A 12,500-nucleotide genomic window follows, 5' to 3' on the forward strand; every position below is an offset into this window, starting at 1 on the left:
CACACACACACACACACACACACACACACACACACACAATCCACAATCCACAATCCTAAAACGCGATGTTCTGCTGCAGGTGGCGTTCTCCTCTCAGATCCCCGTGGCGTTCCCCACCGGCGATGCCAACTCTCTGAATAAGAACATCATGATGTACGCCTGCTCCGCCCCAGAGCGAGACGCCGAGGTCACCGTGGAGCAGGACAGGAAGTGCGCTCCTCTGAGCACCGTGATCGGCCCCGCTGTCATGATGGTGTCGAAGCACGTCGACGGCTCCCTCAACCAATGGGCCGTGATGTTTGCCGAAAAATCCGCCTTCTCCAATGTGCTGACGGTTTCGCACAAGTTCCGTTACTGCGGCCACCGCTTCCATCTCAACGACCTGGCGTGCCACACTGTCCTGCCCCTCCTGCTGACCTCGTCACACCACAATGCCGTCCTGACTCCACCCCCCGGACACGACGAGTCTCATACCGCCCCGTCCCGCCCTCCTCGTCCGTCTCGAGGCCTCGCCCCGAAGGAGATGAGCAGCAACGTGGCGACTCGGACCTTCCACGACCCCAATGCCATCTACAGCGAGCTGATCCTGTGGCGCGTCGACCACATCGGGCCGCTGTCCTGCACCGGGGGCGTGTCCGAAATCGCACGCATCAACTCCCTGCACACCGCTGCCTTCTCCAACGTCGCCTGGCTGCCCACGCTCATCCCCAGCTCTGTCCTCGGTGAGTCTTCACAACTACACATGTAATCAAATAAACCTGAAGGAAATGTGATGGTGTTGTTTTTATCCATTTGTACCTACATTTAATGTCAGGGAGATAAAAGGTGGGATAACAGTTTGGACAGTTAACAGTAATTTAGAACAAAGAGCAAACGTGAAATTGTGTGTGAAACTGGGCAAATTCGTCACGGAGACGTTTTTAGGATCAATCACAGTACAGAATTGAACAGTGAAATTATGGGATGGCAAAAAAAAAAAAACATTTGCCATTGTTTTATTCAGTGTAATGAATGACACACAGCATGACCGGCGTTTTTCCGTGTATCAGGAACCTACTGTAACTCCGCAAGCGCGTGTTTCGTGGCTTCGGACGGGAAGAACCTGCGTCTCTATCAAGCTGTGGTGGACGCCAGGAAACTTCTGGACGAGCTGTCGGACCCTGAGACCTCGGTATCATCATAATTATAATCATAATTATAACATTAGTTCTCAACTGTTAGCAATCTATTTACATTGCTTTGTGTGTGTGTGTGTGTGTGTGTGTGTGTGTGTGTGTGTGTGTGTGTGTGTGTGTGTGTGTAGAAATTAGTGGGTGAGGTCTTCAACATTGTGAGTCAGCAGTCCACTGCTCGACCAGGCTGCATCATCGAACTGGATGCAATCACTAACCAGGTAACGTGTGTGTGTGTGTGTGTGTGTGTGTGTGTGTGTGTGTGTGTGTGTGTGTGTGTGTGTGTGTGTGTGTGTGTGTGTGTGTGTGTGTGTACGCGTACCATAATCTGTACCATTGACATCACGACTACAAATAGTACCATGTTGCCTGTGTGTGTGTGTTTGCAGTGTGGCTCGAACACACAGCTGCTTCACGTCTTTCAAGAGGATTTCATCTTAGGATACAAACCTCGCGACGATGTCAGCGACGTAAACACCTCCGAATTCCCTTCAGCTGATGGTACAAACTCCTCTTCTTCCTCTTCGTACCTCCTCGTCTTCTTCCTCCTCCTCCTCCTCTTCTTCTTCTTCCTTCTCCTCTGACTCTTCTTTCATTCTAACTCTTTATTTCCGTCAGAGATCCATCCGCCTCCGTTCTCTGAGAAGTTCTTTTTGGTCGTGATTGAGAAAGACGAGAACAGAAACTCTGTGCTGCAGATGTGGCATCTTCATCTGAAGTCTGTGCACGCGTGTGTGGGTAAGCGGATTATACACACACACACACAGAGAGAAAAAAAAAACAGTGAAAATCGTGACTTGGCCCTAAGAGACGTCTATCAGTCCAACCCAGCTACTGATCTTAGCTTTATAATAGACGTCTGGTAATCTGATCAGACGTCTACTTGTTAGTATGACTCAGCTCTTCTATAAATGCTCTTCATAAATTTTTTTTGCAAGCATTTTTGACTATTAGACACCGCAATTAAATAAAATGGCCACCAAATTCCAGCTGGTTCTTGTGGGTGGCGCTTCACAGCTGTAACTCATGTATGTATATGTATATTTACACACAATACGGTAGTGTAAATTGTTCTGTTTTTACAAATGATATATTCCTACCCCATAATACTATTCTTTAAGACTCCTGGGTAGACTAGGCCATGTCTCGACTTACCATATTTTTAAGTTACAGTGGGGTCATCAGAACACATCATCATAAATCAGGGAATACCTGAATAGATATTTTTCAAATACACACAGTTTTCTATAAAATCTTTGCTTGTGAACGACTGTTTCTGCAGAAGACACGCCACAGGAGCAGCCGTACCAGAACCAGCTGACAGTACCACACATGCTCCCCAACGCCGACTCGTCTCCTGAGTCGACCCCAAGTCAGAGCCCTCTTCCTCGCTCATCTTCCTCGGCAAACCTGCAGTCCGCCAGCAAACTGATCCTCAGCTCCACCCTTGTCTACAGTCACAGACTGGAGCTCCCTCTGGGGGTGGAGGTGATCCGCGCAACACCATCTGCAGGTACGCTGCAAATTTCTGTGAAGAAACCATAGATTGTTACTGTGATATACACCATTAAAGATGTTGTATAATTTTGAGTTTTTTTTCCTCCTCCAGGTCACTTGAGCTCTTCCTCCATTTACCCGGTGTGTTTGGCTCCATATCTGATCGTGACCGCATGCTCAGACGGACGTGTTCGGTTTTGGCGGTGCTCCGTGGATTCAGAAGGTTCTGCCCCATACCGCTGGGAGCCGTGGTGCCTCCTGAACGAGGAGGAGGACAACAATAGCGCCCTGAGTGTTTTGGGACGCCCAGTCGCCGTCAGCTGCTCCTACACAGGCCGTCTCGCTGTGGCCTTCAAACAGATGATTTCTACTGAGCTTAGCCCGAGCTCCAAAGACTTCTCCATGCACGTCTCCATCTTTGAGTGTGAGTCCACCGGTGGGTCAGAGTGGGTTCTTGAGCAGACTATCCATCTAGATGATTTTGGGAAAGCTGACAGTACATTAGACCCCAGAATCAGCGTGGACAGCAACCTGGTGGTTTACAGCAAGTCTGATCTGTTTGTTAGGAAACAAAACCCCAATATTAAACACTTTGTGCACCTGGACTGGCTCTCCAAAGAAGACGGTTCACACATCCTCACCGTCGGAGTCGGATCCAGCATTCTGATGTATGGCCGGATCTCCGGCATTGTCGCCGAGCAAACCGGCGGGAAAGATGGCATGGCGGTTGTCACTCTGCCTCTTGGTGGGAGCGTTAAACAGGGCGTCCGCTCTCGATGGGTTCTCCTTCGCTCTGTCGATCTGGTTTCCTCCGTGGACGGGACGCCGTCTCTTCCCGTCTCTCTTTCCTGGGTTCGAGATGGAATCCTGGTCATCGGGATGGACTGTGAGATGCATGTCTACGCTCAGTGGTACCAGGATAAGAAGCCCAGCGACTCTGAAGACAACGATGATGCTTTCATGGTGAAGAAGAGCGCGATCGAAATGCCAGAGGATTCGATTCGAGTTCCTGCCGTAATCCAAGATGGAGGTCTTTTTGAAGCAGCGCATTCGCTGTCCCCAACCTTACCTCAGTACCATCCCACCCAGCTCTTGGAGCTGATGGACTTGGGGAAGGTGAGACGTGCAAAGGCCATCTTGTCCCACCTAGTCAAGTGCATCGCCGGCGAGGTCGCCGTGGTGAGAGACGCTGTGGCGGGAGAGGGTGGAGCCAGACGACATCTGTCTCGCACCATCAGCGTGACGGGAAGCACTGCCAAGGATACGATTGTTGCTGGAAGAGATGGTGGGCGAGATTACACGGAAATCAACTCCATCCCTCCTCTCCCACTGTACGCCTTGCTCTCGGCTGACCTCGACACGTCTTACAGAAACAAGTTAGCCGATGACGTCAAATGTCCCGAGCGGGAGACACAGACATCCTCCGAGAATCAGTATGCCGAGCTCTTTCAGGAACCCACAGTGAATACTGACGACTTTGCCAGCTTTGCTTGGGCAGACAAGGTGGAGAAGAAGGAGAAGAAGACTCGTGTGATCGATTTGTCGCAGTATGGTCCTACCTGTTTCGGACCTGAACATGCTCAGGTGCTCTCTTCTCACCTAATGCACTCCAGCCTGCCTGGACTCACCCGCCTCGAGCAGATGTTCCTGGTTGCACTTGCTGATACTGTGGCAACCACCAGCGCAGAGGTGGGCGGAGCCACAAATAAACAGTACAGAGGTCAGTTTCTCCACACTCCCTGTACCCTACACCCCTTTTCCTATACCCTTCACCCATCTCCACTCTCCCTGTACCCTACACCCCTCTCCCTATACCCTTCGCCCCTCTCCACTCTCTCTGCACCCTTCATCCTTCTCCCTATACCCTCTCCCTATTCTTCCTATACCCTTTACCACTCTCCATATACCCTTTAACCCTCTCCACACTCCCTGTACCCTACATTCTCTCCCTATAACCTCTTTCTCTCATTATACCCTTCACCAATCTTTTAATACCCTTCTTCTCTCTTCATATACCCTTCACCCCTCCCCAGACTCTACAGACACTACAACCTCTACCTATACCCTTCTTCTCTCCCTCTAACCTTTACCACACTCTGTATACCCTCCTTCTCTCTCCCTCTAACCTTTACCACTCTTCTTATACCCTTCACCCTCTCCACACTCCCTGTACCCTACACCTCTTCCTATACCCTATACCCTGTACCTCTCTCTATACCCCTCACCTTATACCCTATACTTCTCTATACCCCTCACCCTATACCCTGTACCTCTCTCTATACCCCTCACCCTATACCCTGAACCTTTTCTTTCCCCTCACTTTATATCCTGTTCCTCTCTCTATACCCCTCACCCTATATCCTGAACCTCTTTCTTCCCCTCAGTCTATATCCTGTACTTCTCTCTATACTCCTGACTTTATATCCTGCACCTCTCACTGTACCCCTCACTCTATATCCTGTACCTCTCTATAAATTGTATCTCGCTATATTCCTCACTCTATACCCTGTACCTCTTTCTATTACTCTCTACACTACTCTCCATATACCCCATACCACTCTCCCAATACCCTTTAACCCTAACCTTACATCTTCTCTCTCTCTCACACACACACACACATACATACACACACCGCCCAAACCAAAATAAATGAGAGCATGTGATTAACATATCTCCTTAAATGTCCTTAATGTCCAGCCCTAGACTAATTAAACCCAGTGCTATCATGTTCTCCCCTCGTACCTCCACCCAATCAGATCAGCTGCTGCTTATTTAGTCTCTTACAGAAGGTGAGACGTGAGCAGAACGTTCCAGACATCAGGACATCAGGGAGGGTCAGGGACGTGCACTCACATGATCCTTTCACATGCAGGGGCCTTCACCGAATTAATGTGTACAACAGTGTTTGTGTGTGTGTGTGTGTGTGTGTGTGTGTGTGTGTGTGTGTGTGTGTGTGTGTTACCACAGTATGTTTACTTGCTTACTCTACTGTCATTGTTCCTGTGTGTGTGTGTGTGTGTGTGTGTGTGTGTGTGTGTGTGTTTGTTCAGGTGGGGAGGCGCTGGATGAGTGCGGTCTCAGGTATCTGCTGGCGATGCGTTTACACACCTGTCTGCTTACATCACTTCCTCTTCTGTACCGCATGCAGCTGCTGCACCAAGGTAACACCTTCATCCTGTCAAACTTGCACACGAAACACTGCCCTGTCATGTTCACCAGGTGTGGGTGTGTGTGTGTGTGTGTGTAGGCGTCTCCACGTGCCACTTTGCCTGGGCTTTTCACTCCGAGGCTGAGGAGGAGATGTTGAACATGATCCCCGCCATGCAAAGAGGAGACCTGCAGTGGTCAGAGCTCCGGGCTGTCGGTGTCGGCTGGTGGATCCGAAACATCAACACTCTGAGACGCATGGTGGAGAAGGTCACTTTCTCTCTTACACCTTTATTACATGTAGAACATGCCACACCTGGAACACAATTTTTAATAAATGTAGAACATGCCACACCTGGAACACACTTTTAATACATGTAAAACATGCCACACCTTAAACACACCTTCAACACACCTGGAACATGCCACATCTGGAACACACAAACATACTTAACACACACGTGTAGATAGTGTATATATATTCTGTATTATTAATAGCATTAAGACTACATTATAAGATGTTCTTTCATGTTCCTTAATGTTCCTCTGTTTCTCTCTTTGTGTTATTAGAAGAAACATGTATTACATTTATATGTATAAATTTCAGGTTTGGGGTGTGTAAATATTTCTGTCCGTGTATCAGGTGGCCAAAGCGGCGTTTCAGAGAAATAACGATCCCCTCGATGCTGCACTCTTCTACTTGGCCATGAAGAAGAAAGCTGTGCTCTGGGGTCTGTTCAGGTAAACCACATTAACACATGCTGGGGCTCTTCATTATATCCAACATATACATCTACACATTTCTCAGACTATGGTTCCTGTAGTCTCCTACACTTATATAACACTTACACACTTATCTGCTGCAGGTCTCAGCATGATGAGAAGATGACTCAGTTCTTCAGCCATAACTTCATTGAGGATCGGTGGAGGAAGGCGGCGCTGAAGAACGCGTTCTCTCTGCTGGGGAAGCAGCGCTTCGAACAAGCTGCTGCCTTCTTCCTGCTCGCCGGGTCACTGAAAGATGCCATCGAGGTGCACATTCGCACGGGCACACACACACACACACACACACACACACACACACACACACACACACACACACACACACATATACATATACATATACATACATACACACACACACACACACACACACACACTCACGCATACATACATACATACATACATACACACACACATGCATACACACAAATATACACACATATACATGCACACGCATACATACATACATACATACACACATACATACATATATATACACACACACACACACACACACACACACACACACACACACACATACACACACAGTATAGTGTTTAGTAGCACAGCGCCCCCAACTGTCTGACACTGACATACAGCAGAGATTTTATCGTTAGATAGTTAAAATAATTTCAGATGTTAAATATGGTCTTAAAGATCTTTAGAGAAGTCTGCATGAGTCTGGGAAAATCTGGAATTTAAAATAGAAACTCTAGGAATTAGATGTAATGGGATATGGATGAGAGGGACGGGGTGGATATACTTTTGGCCTTCGTCAGATTTTTACATGAACATGTCCCTACCTAGGCATTTTACATGAACACTTTTGCGTGTGCAGGTTTGTTTGGAAAAGATGGAGGACATTCAGCTGGCGATGATCGTCGCTCGCCTGTACGAAGCCGACTTCGAGAGCTCGTCCACCTGTCAGGGAATCCTGTACGAGAAGGTCCTTGGCTGCAGACGGGACGGCTCCGAGTTCTCGTGCAGTAAGATGCACCCGGACCCGTTCCTCAGGAGCATCGCTTTCTGGATCATGAAGGATTACACGCGTGCGCTGGATACGCTGCTGGAGCAGACGCCAAAGGAGGACGACGAGAATCCGGGTGAGACTGGAAATCCAGACGGCTGACAGTTCTTATTAATCAAGTGTTTTTAAATTTGTATTAAAAGTTATGAAAAAGTGTGAATGTTTATTCTTCTCCTGTGTTCCAGATGTGATGGTGAAGTCCTGCAACCCGGTGGTGTTCAGTTTCTACAACTACTTACGCACTCACCCTCTGATCGTACGCCGGCACTTCGCGTCTCCAGACGGCTCGGACCGCGGCAGCAGCCCGGATCAGATCAACCTGATCGAGCGCAAACTCTTCTTCACCACCGCCAATGCTCACTTCAAAGTGGGCTGCCCCGTCCTAGCCCTGGAGGTCCTGTCCAAAATCCCCAAAGTCACCAAGAACACCTCCTCGATCAGCATAGGAGCCTCCACGCCCAACACCAGCGACACCCAGAGCGGCACCCGGACCTCCGACCTCGACTGGAGTCAGACGGTGATCAGGGGAGACGAGGAGGAGCTGAAGCTGGACTGGGGAGATGACGAGGACGAGGATGAAGACGAGGAGGATAAGAAGGGCCTGGTGATGAAGGAGGACAAAAAAGAGAAACCCGAGGAGCCTGAGGAGGAGAAGCAGGCCGGAGAGTGGAAGGTGGACGTGATCGCCGAGCAGCTGAAGTTCCGAGCGTGTCTGAAGATCCTGATGACGGAGCTGCGCACACTCGCAACCGGCTACGAGGTGGACGGAGGGAAACTGCGCTTCCAGCTCTACAACTGGCTGGAGAAGGAGATCGAGGCCATGCATCGCATCTGTAACTACAAGGTCAGTCTCCAAATCGACGTTTGCGTAGATATCAAACTAATCTCTATAATAGGAGGAAAATATATAAGCAGGTTATCACAGGAACCACACACCAAACTTCTGGGATTTCTTCCAGAACATCCATGAAACCTCCTTCCTTTATCATCAGACGCTTTTTAATTCATAATCCCAGATTCTGTTTTCTGTTATAATAAGCTTCACTCTTCTGGGAAGATGTTCCACTGGATTTTGTAGAGATTTCTGGAGATTCATTCAGCCACAAGGGTGTTGGTAAAGTCATGTAGTAATGTAGGTGAGATGAGGAGGTCTGAGGTGCAGTCAGCGTTTACATTCATCTCAATAGGGTTGGAGCTCTATAGCAGGAGATCTACTCACTTCCATCCCATGTAAAGCAGATCTTTATGAAGCTGGCTTTAGGAACATTGTAAAAGCTGGAGCAGGTTCAGGTTTCCTGGTTTAAGTGATGGAATTTCATACATCCAAATACGTCTGTGTCAAAGTTGTTTGATTAGTTAGATTAGATGATTTACTCTAGCCCCGCCCCCTTGATCTGATTGGTGTGTCGTGATGTAATTTTTTTGCTGAAGTGAAGGCGACTTTGTGCTCCTCAGGTGGAAGATCAGAGGTCAGTGGGAGAGCTGGAGAAGTGGAACGGCAGTGTGACTGTGGACGGGGACGGGGACGAGCATGAGAGGACGGGTGAGACTGACGTGTATGAGCGCCACCTGCAGGACCGGCGCAGACTGCAGGCCAAACAGCTGCATGCAGAGAGACGCAAAGCCTGGCTGAGGAAGAATGAGGCGCTGCTCAGGGTCTTCCTCACCTACTGCAGCCTGCACGGGGCCAAAGGGGGTGGAGTCACCTCGGTCCGCATGGAGCTGCTCTTCCTTCTGCAAGAGTCACAGCAGGTCTGTGTGTGTGTGTGTGTGTGTGTGTGTGTGTGTTATGCAATTTTATTTGATATTATAGTAACACGTCATCATGTTTCCTAGGAGACAACAGTGAAGCAGCTACAGTCGCCGTTGCCGTTGGCAACCACGCTGCCACTTCTCTCGGCTAGCATCGCTCCGACTAAAACGGTCATCGCTAATCCTGTCATGCACCTAAACAACCACATCCACGACATCCTGTACACTGTAGTACAGACTGAAGCTCCGCCCCATCCGGATACACCTGATAACCGAGTGAGACACACACACACACACACACACACACACACACACACACACACACACACACTGTAGTACAGACTGAGGCTCCGCCCCATCCAGATACACCTGATAACTGAGTGAGACTCTCTTACACACACACACACACACACATACACTTATGAGTTCATATAGACACAACATTCTGTTGCGTCAGTGAAACAGAGGTACTGGAGGACAAAGTGAAGAATCTGTCTCACTCTCTCTCTCTTACTCTCTGTGTCTCACTTTCCTTGTGTCTTACTCTGTGTTTCAGGTAAATGCACTACACACTTTGGCAGCTTCTCTGTCTGCCTGCATCTACCAAGCACTGTGTGACAGCCACAGCTACAGGTAACACACACACACACACACACACACACACACACACATCTTCTGGCTGTTTCATGTGTGGATTAAACAATGTGTGTGTAACACAGTGTGTGTCATAAAGTGTGTGTGTGTGGTTTGTGTGAGCAGCAGTCAGTCTGAGGCGAACCAGTTCACAGGGATGGTGTACCAAGGCCTGCTGCTCAGCGAGAGGCGGAGACTCCGCACAGAGAGCATCGAGGAACAAGCCACGCCCACCTCCACTCCTGCACACTGGCCAGGTAACACACACACACTTATATATGTACAGTATATATGTGTGTGTGTGTGTGTGTGTGTGTGTGTGTGTGTGTGTGTGTGTGTGTGTGTGTGTGTGTGTATATATATATATATATATATATATATATATATATATATATATATATATATATATATATATACACACACACACACACACACACACACACACACACACACACAAAACCTCACTTTCACAGACCTGCTAACCTGAAACCTTCTCACTGTGGTGTTCATTCTCTAATACACTCTTCACCTGATCAGCACCACTCTGATGGACAACAGTATAAACAAAGATCTCTCTCTCCTTCTCCATCTCTCTTCTCCTTACATCTTTTTTTCTCCTCTCCTCATCTCTGTCAATTTCTTTCATCCTCGCTCCTTCTCGCTTTCTTCACCATATCTCTCTTTCTCCTCTCCCTATCTACCCCCCCCTCTCTCAGGTGTGTCGTCTCTGATCAGTTTGTTGACGTGCTCTCGGGGTGAGGAGCAGCCGAGGTTGAATGTGATGTTGTGTGAGGGTGTGGTGGCCGTGTATCTCAGCCTGCTCCTACACGGCCTCGGCACACACTCCACCAACGAGCTGTTCCGCCTCGCCGCCCACCCCCTCAACTCCCGCATGTGGGCCGCCGTCTTCGGGGGCGGAGCCAAGATCATCGTCAAGCCCAAGCGCCCGGCCGAGGTCACGCCAGGTGAGCTGCACATCTGGAACATCTGTACAAGCTTACAGTCTGGAAGCGTGTGTGCCTCAGTATGTGTGTGTGTGTAACAATGTGTTGTATGTCAGCTGCATTCGAAGCAGAAAGCTCTGAGGAATCACCTGACACCCCGTCCCTCCCAGTCACACCCACATCCCATAATAACCAGCCTGGTAACCACGGTGATGGCACCGTGCAGCCAGAGAGCTGTGAGTTAGGCTGTGTGTATGTGTATAGACCTAACTGTGTGCAGTTTTTCTTCATTGCGTACACTCTGTGTGTGTGTGTGTGTGTGTGTGTGTGTGAAATCACACGCGTTTCACGTGTGTTACCTTTTTTCACACTTGTGTGTGCGCATATTTTTTGTGCATTTATTTTCAAGCATGTGTGTGTGTAATTTACACATTCATAGTTATGTGTCTGTGTATGTGTGTGCGTGCGTGCGTGTGTATGTGTGTCTGTGTGTGTGCACGTGTGTGTCTGCGCGTGTGTGTGCAGCTGATAACAGTTGGGACTCAGAGCAGCAGGTGGAGAATAAACCCCTCACAGGTACACGGTCTCAGCTGTGTTTCACTTTCCTGCTCTTTTTCTCACGTCAGGTTTCTTCAGTGTGACGTGAACACGGATCTCACACGTGAACATGTGGTAGAATAGCATGGTTGCTATGACGACGTGAGTGTGGGATCCGTGTTCCAAGCTCTGGGTTGGTGATGGGTGTAGACTATAACGTGCAAACATTTAGGCTAATATTGCTTTTTATCTCTGTGTGTGTGTGTGTGTGTGTGTGTGTGTGTGTGTGTGTGTGTGTGTGTGTGTGTGTGATTTCTAAATCAGAGTTTGTGATAAACATATCACAATGTTCATCCTTCGGCAGTAATAACAGCAAACACGAGCACACACACACACACACACACACACACACACACACACACACACACAAACTCAATGATGTGTATTTATTTTACTCTGTATCTTATGTCTAATTATATTTATCAGTCAGTGTGAAGTACATGCACTCACATACACACACACACTGTCGGATGGTAACAAACTTGCAACACACACACATACAAGCACACTCTTTTCACTCTGTGTGGTGTTGGATTAAGGGGATAAATCATATTAATCTGACTTAATCTGACTGTGTTTTGTCACAAAGGTACAGTATATATACGTGTGTGTGTGTGTGTGTGTGTGTGTGTGTGTGTGTGTGTGTGTGTGTGTGTGTGTGTGTGTGTGCGCGCAGTTCCAAAAGTTTGGACACACGTTTTTCTTCAGTGTATTTTCTTTATTTTTATTAATTTCATTGTACATTAATACTGAAGAATTCAAACTATGAAAGAACACGTCTGGAATTACGCATGTTAAACATGAATGTCAGTCCAAAAAGTCTCAGGAACTTTACATGTATCCTTAAATGCAGTCTCCAAAACCATCAACCGCCAGGATGAAACAGGTTCTTTCCAGGAAAGGATATTTAAGAGCTACCTCTGCTGCAGAGGATAGTGGAGTATAGAG

At 48.2% G+C, this 12,500-nt stretch overlaps 1 protein-coding gene across 1 annotated transcript in view; it reads left to right on the forward strand.

Moving 5' to 3' along the window:
• dmxl2 (Dmx-like 2) overlaps positions 1-12,500 on the forward strand; it is a 37,147-nt gene that overhangs the window by 14,380 nt on the left and 10,267 nt on the right. The window contains 20 exon segments of the mRNA XM_046864436.1: positions 80-722; positions 1,050-1,171; positions 1,304-1,393; positions 1,562-1,673; positions 1,791-1,910; positions 2,455-2,685; positions 2,782-4,389; positions 5,720-5,830; positions 5,917-6,086; positions 6,460-6,557; positions 6,683-6,848; positions 7,438-7,702; positions 7,812-8,470; positions 9,082-9,378; positions 9,463-9,654; positions 9,935-10,011; positions 10,138-10,268; positions 10,728-10,976; positions 11,072-11,191; positions 11,481-11,531. Coding sequence (XP_046720392.1) covers positions 80-722; positions 1,050-1,171; positions 1,304-1,393; positions 1,562-1,673; positions 1,791-1,910; positions 2,455-2,685; positions 2,782-4,389; positions 5,720-5,830; positions 5,917-6,086; positions 6,460-6,557; positions 6,683-6,848; positions 7,438-7,702; positions 7,812-8,470; positions 9,082-9,378; positions 9,463-9,654; positions 9,935-10,011; positions 10,138-10,268; positions 10,728-10,976; positions 11,072-11,191; positions 11,481-11,531 — 5,512 coding nt within the window.

The sequence above is a fragment of the Silurus meridionalis genome, chromosome 13 (assembly GCF_014805685.1).
Source record: "Silurus meridionalis isolate SWU-2019-XX chromosome 13, ASM1480568v1, whole genome shotgun sequence".
Taxonomy (NCBI): domain Eukaryota; kingdom Metazoa; phylum Chordata; class Actinopteri; order Siluriformes; family Siluridae; genus Silurus; species Silurus meridionalis.